General features: G+C 54.9%; 2 protein-coding genes across 2 annotated transcripts in view; one reads left to right on the top strand and one right to left on the bottom strand.

Moving 5' to 3' along the window:
* Positions 1-3,280, top strand: part of Cys1 (cystin 1) — a 14,640-nt gene extending 11,360 nt beyond the window's left edge. Inside the window, exons 2-3 of the mRNA XM_010629060.2 lie at positions 922-974; positions 2,543-3,280. Coding sequence (XP_010627362.1) covers positions 922-974; positions 2,543-2,648 — 159 coding nt within the window. The 3' untranslated portion in view covers positions 2,649-3,280. The remainder of the gene's footprint in view (positions 1-921; positions 975-2,542) is intronic.
* Positions 3,281-5,233: 1,953 nt separating this feature from the next.
* Klf11 (Kruppel like factor 11) overlaps positions 5,234-9,075 on the bottom strand; it is a 10,573-nt gene continuing 6,731 nt past the window's right edge. The window contains exons 4-5 of the mRNA XM_010629130.1: positions 5,318-5,400; positions 5,234-5,257 (exon numbers count right to left, since the gene is read on the bottom strand). Coding sequence (XP_010627432.1) covers positions 5,234-5,257; positions 5,318-5,400 — 107 coding nt within the window. The remainder of the gene's footprint in view (positions 5,258-5,317; positions 5,401-9,075) is intronic.

Below are 9,075 nucleotides of genomic sequence, written 5' to 3' on the forward strand. Positions count from 1 at the left end.
AGGGGGGAGAGACAGGCAGAAAGAAAAAGGAGAGAGAAAGGAAGGAAGAGAGAGAGAGAAAGAAAGACGAATTACATAACAAGATGATTCCTCTAGGGCTGCAGCACAGATCAGAGTCCGTTACGTAAGCTCAGCACGGAAAAGCCGTGGACCTGTGTGAAAAGCTGCGGCTGTCCCGGAGGGCGAGGGAGGTGACACTTCATGTTGCAGGACGAGTCTAGCAGCCGGGCGTGGTGCTGTTCCGTGGTCGTGGGGCTGCTCCCGAAGGGGGACCCTCTTGGATGGGCGCGGTGGGACACTGGAACCGGCCCTGTCCGCGGCTACCGGGGAGCCCGCCCCCTGCGGGGCGCAGCGCCTCCTGGTGGCCAAGTGGGGGACTAGCAGTCAGGGAGTCAGCGTTCTCCGCGGCGCGTGTCTGAGGTCTACAAAAGAACATTAAAACCAAACAAACAAGTAAACCCCGACCTCATAGAGATAATCCTTAGAAAAGCAGGCATAGTGGCCGTTGAGTCCCTGTAATCCCAGCACTCTGAAGGCTGAGGCGGGAGTATTGCCACGAGTTCAAGGCCAGCCTGGACTACACAGTGAGACTCTGTCTCAAGAAAAAAATTAAAAGTGAAGGAGAAATAGTGTATGAAGCGAGGGCTTCCGCAGGGGAGGGTGGCATAGAACTCAAATGCACTTGATGTCACCGGACGGGACGCTTTCTTTGTGCAGTTCTGGGGACTGAACCCCAGAGCCTTCACAGTGAGCTAAAGCCCCAGCCTCTTGCTTTTTGTCTTGCTAAATTGCCCAGGCTGGGCTCAAACTTGTGACTCTCCTGCCTCAGTTCCCCAGAGGGCTGGGATGACGGGCCTGCGCCACCAGGCCCACTGCTGACCCTCTCTCTCTTGACACCTCTGCCTTTCGTCTTTGTCAAAGGTGTCCCCAGGGCAGCAGGCTGAGGATGATCCAGAAGGCAGCCGTGCCTCTGAGTAAGTACAGGGACGGGGACACGGCCAGTCAGAGGCCTCAGGCTCCCAGGCCTTGCTTCTTGGTCCTCAGTGCTCTGGGGAAAGATTCCAGCGCAGACACCGGGGCCAGGCCAAGCCCGGGAGTTTGATTCACTGTAAAGCAGATGTAAGGCTTCCATCGAGAGGGCAGGTGGTGCCCAAGACACCACCCAGTGTCCATAGCCAGGGTGCAGGAATTGGGGCGACCCTGTGCAGAGACATCTTCATTTCCTCCTGGAGGTCACTTAGGGATCGAGGGCTGGGATGTAGCTCAGTGGCGCTGTGCCTGTTTGGCAAGCGATAGGTCCTGAGTTCAATTTCCAGTACCAAAAAAAAAAAGGTATATCGAGCTCTCAAAAGTATCTTCCTAAACCAGGCATGCGACTGTAATCCCAGCACTCAGGAGGTGAACCTCCTGCCTCAGTTTGGAACTTTTCTCAAGGCCTCAATTCGGTCTCCAGGTGCCACTCTGCATAGAGCTCCATCCCTCCTGCCCCACCCTGCCCTAGCTAATTCCTTCTGCAGCACTCTGGGAGGCTGAAGCAGGAGGGTCACAGGTTAGAGCTCAGCCTGGACAATGTAGTGATTAGCAAGATCCTGTTTCAAAATGAAAAATAAAAATAGGGCTGGGGCTGGGTTTGGTGGTCCATGCCTATAATCCCGGCACTTGGGAGACTGAGGCAGGAGGATCTCTGAGAGCTCAAGGCCAGCCTGAAGTACATATCCAGACCCTGTCTCCAAAAAAGAAAAAAGTTTGGGGACATAGATTGGTTTAGGTTCCATCCCAGTACCAAAACACAAACAAAAAAACCTCAGATAAACAGCAGACAGCTATAGGATAAAGTCAACACAGCATGTCTGCTTTTTTTCTTTTAAAAAAAAAACGCTTTTGTTTTTACACTTGTTGAGTCTCTGGTTTCAACTTCTGTGTATACTTGAAGTCTTTCATAATAAAATAATGGAGAAAACCCTTCCAAGTCAGGTCCCAGTATTCCCCCTTCTCCTGAGACGCCTCCCCTCCCCTTGGTCGCTCCCCTGCACGCCCCCTGGCCATGGAGTTTAATACAGACTTGCTCTCTGGCTGGCTGTCTCCCCCAAGGTCTACACCCTGTCCTGGGGAGGGACTCAGAAGCCACAGACTGGAGCCAGCAGCCAGGGAATTCTGGGTCCTGGGGCACCGAAGTGTGCAATCTGGGGAGGCGGGGCTGGAAGCCGGCGGTGGGGAATTCTAGATGCTGTGTGTATACTAGCTGTGGCAGGTGCCCAGAAGGAGAGGGCCCTTCCCATGTTCCCAGTGGGAACAGGAGGGAGAATTTGCCCATGGTCGGAGAAATTCTAGAAAATTCTCTTGAACTCACTTTGTAGCCCAGGCTGGCCTCAAACTCTTGAGAGATCTCCTGCCTCAGCCTCCTGAGTGCTGGGGTGACAGGCGTGCACCACCACACCTGCCCAGTGTGGGTTTTCAGATGGTCACCACAGATGTGGCATTTGCCAGTCGGATGCCGGCATGACCGTGACATCTCGCCTGCGTCCCTGTTTCTCGCCTGCAGAGCCCCAGGTGACAGCCCCAAGCGGGTGGCAAGGCGGTCGTCCATCTCCTATGACCAGGCGGAGGAGGAGCTGATGGCCAGCATCGAGCGGGAGTATGGCTGCTGAGGCCGCAGGCGGTGGCTGCCCCGGGTCTTGTGACCCCAGCCAGGGCTGGGTGGAGTGAAGCCACCTCGAGAGACTCGGATTGGCCTGTGCCGGTTTGCACCTGTGCAGGTGCTGCTGGCGGTCCATGCGGGCCCCGGGATAGCACATGGCCCCTCCAGGCCGCCCAGGAGCCAGGGACCTTCTTCTGCAACCACTGTCCAGGGACACGGGCTCCCCCAGACTGGGATTTCAGGTGTCTTGGGCCCTGCACACAGCAGCTTTTGCTGAGGTCAGAGCCGGCTGGGGCAGAGCTGTGGGGGGACCCCGGCCAGCACAGCCTCAGGACAGCCTGTGGCCAGATGTCCCCGCCGGGGACCCTTGGCACTCAGGAGCAGACAGGTGTGCCCCGAACTTCATGACTGTGAGCAGCCCGGAGTGCTTTGGTTGGAGCTCCCAGCACTCCTAGGGCCCAATCTCTGGTTTCTTATTGCATAAACCTTTTGCCTTTTACTAAGCCCAAAGCACTCCTTTGATAGAAAGATGAAAGCCACTGCTATTTTAATGATAATAGCACTTACTTTAAAAGAAGTTGAATTTTTATTTCTTAAGCCAGGCATGGTGGTACATGCCTGTGATCCCAGCACTCAGGAGGCTGAGGCAGGAGGATCGCCCCAGGTTTTGAGGCCAGCCTGGGCTATACAGTGAGTTCAAGCCTAGACTGGGCTATACAGCAAGACCATGGCCCCAAAACAACATAATAAATAAAAAATCAAAATTTTATTTCTTACCTCCAGATGAATCAGGCTTCGAACTCACTGATATCAATGTTTATGATTTGACGTCATGGCTTTGTTAAAACAGGACACTTTGGCTGGCTTCCGGTGGGACCCTCATACAGCCTTTCATGGAATCAGTGTCGGGAGAAGAGAAAATCTCCCTGAGTGGTCACCATGTATAATGTCGGAGTGTGCTTCCTACTGGGGAGCAGCATCCCCACTGTTCTCAGAGGTTTTGTTTTTGTTTTTTTCTTTTTTTGTGGCAAGGGACTGAGGCCAGGGCCTTTTCGCTGAGCTACATCCCTTTTTATTTGGGGGAACAAAATGGCACTAAATTGTCCAGCCTGGGCTCTTGAATCTGTGATTCTCCTGCCTCAGCCTCCCAGAGTGCTGGGATTATTAGGTGTGTGCCACCACACCCAACTAAAATAATCTGATTCCCTTTCAGTGACTAAAGCCCAAGTTACAGAAATGGCTTGAAATGGCTGTGGTTTCTTTCATATAATTCTTTTTTTTCCCCTCCCTGTTTTTCGTGGTTGTTTTTATGAGACAGGGTCTCACTGTGTAACCCGGTCTGCCTAGAAATCGAAGTGATCCTCCTGCCTCAGCCTCCTGAGTGCTGGGATCACAGGTGCACACCACCACACCCAGCTTCCCTTGTAAAAATTTCCCAGTCCACTTGCCTTGCAAGCGCAAGGTCCCAAGTTTAATCCCTGGTACAAAAAAGTTTTTTTTCCCCCAGAAAATACAGAGGGTTCACCTCATGCCAACTTCTGTAGCATGGGGTGGAGGTAGCCAGGCTGGGCAGAGCTGGATACCAGGTGTGGAGGCAGGGCCACAGCACTGCACAGGGGTCACCTGCGACCGCATGGAACCCTACTTTAGCAGCCATCCTCCAGGGGGCGCCATGGAGCCTCAACTCCAGCTCTGGTGACAGTGACCCAGGAAACTCGGTGGTAAGGGTCCCCTCTGGTGCAGCCAGGCTGCCTGCACCGTGCTGCACTCCCACGTGGTCTTGGAGGGAGCCCTGCACCATCACATCCCCTCCACCTCCCTGCCTGGTCCTGGGGAGGCCCTGTGCATTCCCACAGCGTGGTGGGGCTGTTCCTTGCCTATGGGCAGCGGTCTCAGGGGTGCAGTTGGGAGGGGTCCATCCTTCAGGGAGACAACGCTGTTGCTCTGGGACACCAAGACTACAAACACCAGCTCTCAAGTCCTCCATCCCACCAGCAGGAACCCGGTACTTTTCCTACAGGGGCTTTATTACATCAGCATTCCTGCAGCTGGGACACGGCCAACAGGACAGGGTGGGTCTGGCTTGCAGTCTCAGGGGACGCAGTCCATGGGCGGCTGCTCCAAGGCAGGAGCTTCATGGCGGAAGGGTGTAGGGGAGCAGAGAAGGGGAGCAGAGCCAGAGAGGAAGTGGACAGGAGCCAAGTATGGTACCCAGGGGCACCCATCCCAAAGCAGGTCAAGGAGACCCTGCACCCTCACTGCTGGATTCCTGAGGCTTCTGGAAGAGGGGCCTGGGGTCACCATCACCTAAGCAGGGTAGCCGGAGTCTTGGGGGATTCGGGGTACACCCCCCTCCCTGGAGCTGTGGCAGGGGCATCCCACAGAAAAACTGCCTGGGCACCTGGTGTCCCACACACAGGCCCGGGTTGGACTCAGCCACCTGGTGCTCACACTTTGTGCGCCTTCTGCTCTCTCCAAGAGTTCTATTCTCTCGTTTTGTTTGTTTTTTTGAGCCAGAGTCTCAATATATAGTTCAGGCTGGCCTCAAACTCACAGCGATCCTCCTGCCTCAGCTTCCCAAGTGCTAAACTCTTGTCAAGCTGACTCTTCTTTTATTTCCTGGGGGGGGGTCAAGCATTAGTGGAAGAGCAAGACGTGACTGAGCCTGGATTCACTTACCTGAGAGCACTGGCGCAAGCCCAGGCACCCTTCCGGGACCTCCCAGCGCAGGCTTAGGGACTCAGGATGAATCTGGGAATCGGCTGGAGGGGAAGAGGTGGGAAGAGGGGAGCAGGTTCAGGGACAGAGGGCGGCACCTGGGCTGCTGTGGCAGGTGCTGGGGTCCAGCGGGAGCCCCCTCAGGGCGCACTCTGCAGCCACTGTAGGGCTGGCAGTGGAGGATTCAGCGGCCAAGGCTGCGCGGTTTGTGGTCCTCTTCCCTCCTTCCACAGGTGTGGTCCCAGACACCCCACTATCCCCCCAAAGCAACACGGCTGCACAGGGACTCTGCCTGAGTGGGCACAGCCGAAGGAGCCAGCAGGCAGGGCCAGGCCGGCTTTAGAGCCCTGCGGGCGTCACGTTTCCTCTGCAAGCAATGGAACATCCTCTGTGGGCACTGTGGGCGCCAGGCACAGGCCTGACTTTTCTTTGTTGCTCTTGTGTTGCTGGAGATCAAACCGAGGGCCTCCATGCTGAGCTGGATCCCCAGCCCATTTTTTTTTTTTTATTATTTTAGTTGCCCAGCTGGGCTCAAACTCTCAACCCTCCTGCCTCAGCCTCCCAGGTGCTGGGACCAGAGATGGTGGACCTGGTTTTCCAGGTGGCCACAGGGGCTGCAGAGCAAAATAGCAGAAACAAGGGCCAGCAATGGTACAGGTGACGCGATGGGAGCCTGGGCTGGTGACAGCGGATGGGGAGCAGGGCTGACACAGCGTGCAAGGAGCCAGGGTTTGCAAGAGCGGGACATGGAGCGAGAGGGCGCAGTGCAAGGTCTCAGCCAGGAACAGCAGGATGCTGGAGTCAAGTGCAGCACAGCAACTGTGGGGAGGACTCAGCCTGTGAATCTGAGGTGATGGTCTGACAATGTCCAGAGGATAGTCAGGGAAGCCAGCGGTGGTGATGCATGCGTGTAACACCAGCCTTTGGGAAGCTGAAGCAGGAGGATTGCAAGCTGCAGCCGTGCTTGGATTATACAGTAAGACCCTGTCTCAGGCTGGGGGTTTAGCTCAGTGATGCTGCCGCCTGCCTTGCAAGCACAAGGTCCCAGGTTCAATCCCCAGTACCAAAAAACAAAACAAAACAAAACAAAACAAAAGACACTGTCTCAAAGAAAGGACAGAAAAAAAGCACCTAAGGGTGTTTTCAATTGAGATTTTTAAAAATCTAAGTGACACGCTGGGAGTAGATCCTCAGGAAGCCCAGCAGTGTGAGGACAGAGCCCAGGCCCCAGCAGTGAGATGTCAGGAGCTGAGGGCCCAGCAATGGTGCTGCCTTGTGTGGGGTGGGGGCAGGGCCCGGGCCAAGGTCAGAAGCCCCCAACATCTGGCGACACGACAGGAGCCCCTCCTGGGTGCTAGGTACTCCAGGGGCAGCAGAGAGGAAGACAGCTCAACATATGTGTTTCCGTGGCTCTGGGGACTGGGCCCAGGGCTTTCACACTGAGCTACAGCCCAGCCCTCACTTTTGTTTTCTTTGGAGACAAGGGCTCACTGTGTAGGTTGAGACTGACCCGGAACTCACTATGTAGTCCAGGCTGGTCTCGAACTCAGTGATCCTCCTGCCTCAGCTGGGATTACAGGCCTGTGCCACCATACCTGGCTCCAGCCTTCATTTTTTATCCCAAGATAGGGTCTCATTATTCACTAAGCTACCCAGGCTGGGCTGGGCCACGCCATCCTCCTGCCTCAGCCTCCCAAAGTGCTAAGACTACGTAAGTGGGTGGCCTCAAGGACCTCTTCATGTCCCCCAGCACAGGCAGGGATGAGTCCCGCAGCAGCAGGGCCATCACACTCAGACCAGAGCCCACTGCCCTGTAGCCCGCAGAGAAGCCGCTGTCCCCCAAGGACACACTCGCAAGGGACATAGAGAAAGGTGAGTTCCAGGAAATGGGCAGAGTCGGGTCAGTCTGGAGTCACCGACCGGAAGAGGTGAAATGACACAGAACACAAGTCCAGTTTGCAAATCAATAACGTTTTATGATTTAAAGAAAAAAGTGACATTACATATACTCATTTAAATAATAAGGCGCAGTCTATCACATAAAACATAATTATGAAACATTTTAAATTTTATGACTGAAACTACTTTAAAGGCTCAAAATCAAAAAGATCAAGCAAACCTGCTGGGGATAAAGTGCACGGGACCCCCACACGCCACCCAGGGGAAGCATCACCGGGAGTAGCCCTGAGGTCTGGGTCTTCTCTCCAGTTCAGATGGGAACTGTTGGGCCGGGGACTTAGCTCAGTGCTTCCACTGCCTGCCTTGCAAGCGCAAGGACCCGAGTTCGACCCCCAGTAACAAAACAAAACAAAAAACAAAAAAAAAAGATGCGAACTGTTCTCCAGCCTTCCATCTTTTCCAACCTACAATCTTTCAACAGAGAAGGGGTGGTCTCAGAGTGTCCCTCCATCACTCAGGAAGTGGAAGCTTAAATTCTGACAATTTCAGACCCATTTATTCTTAGAAACCACACTGTGGAGAGCAAAGCCAACACACAGCAGAGCCCTCAGGCCACTGTCTCCCACCACAACGCCACATCAGTGTAGAGTACATGAAGCCACCCGGCTCTGAGCCGGGGGTGACACTGGGCAGCCAGTGCCCACACCACCTCGGACAAGGGGAGGCAGCGGGGACATTCGCGCTCTCCACACGACAATCCTCCAAAGGTCTAGGAACAGGCGACTGTCCTGGGTATGGAAACCTCACATGCGCACGCACACACACACACACACACACACACACACACACACGAAAAGCAGCTGATACGAGAGGGCATCTCACTGGGCATCAAGTACAAACACTGAATGGGACGACGGTCGTGGCAGACTGCAAAGCCCTGAACACAAGACCTATGCTTAGTTAATTCCCCGACAGTTCACCCGCCCTCGCTGCAACAGGGGCTTCAGCGCAAAGCCAGCATCTGTACCACAGTGCACACGACAGTCTGCGGCCAGTGAAACAGTGCAGTTTTCCTGGCTTGCACTGCAGCGCTGCCTGGGCACGGGGGGCTGGGTTTGGCCGCCCCGCCTGCCACGCCTGCCTCCCCAGGGGACTGCAAGGAGCCCCCCCCACGGCCGGGTGCTCAGGACACGTCCTGACCACAAGCTCCCCAGCTCGGCCAGGAAAGGGGGTCCCACCCTAACCCGGCTCCCTGCTTCCCGCCCCACCATCCCACCCACGCCACGCTCCTTTCCAAGGGCTGCACCCACTGGAGCACGGGAAAGGCCACAGGGAGAGAGAGGGCCGCGAGCACGGACAGCAGTAGGCTGAGCAGTCGCCTTCAGAGCGCAGGCAACGACGCTCTGGGCCGCCTGGGGGCCTGGAGCTCCCCGCAGGACGGACTCCTTCCCTTCCCTTCCCCGGGCTTCCTGCTGGATTATGTTCCACGCTTACTAAAAGCAGGGTTGCTATAAAACTGGAAAGAAGGCTGAACGTGATCTAGCTAGAAACTGGTAATTTGAGCACCGTTATAAATATTTTTATAAAAAACAGTATAAAATTAGTACCCTGTCTTATTTCTACAAAACATGAGTAGAAAGGTTGTAAAAATCCAGATTTTGTAAACTTTACTGCCAAAATGGTTGTTTCAATGCTGGTGATTTAGATGATCAATTTTTCCCCATTTCCTTAAACAAAAAGAAACCTGTGAAACTGCAAAGGATAGAACAGGGTCCCAAACAGAAAGCAGGGAACGGCCGGGCACGGCTCAGGGCGCGGCG

The sequence above is a fragment of the Fukomys damarensis genome, unplaced genomic scaffold (assembly GCF_012274545.1).
Source record: "Fukomys damarensis isolate Sample0158 unplaced genomic scaffold, DMR_v1.0_HiC HiC_scaffold_25, whole genome shotgun sequence".
In the NCBI taxonomy this organism is placed as follows: Eukaryota; Metazoa; Chordata; class Mammalia; order Rodentia; family Bathyergidae; genus Fukomys; species Fukomys damarensis.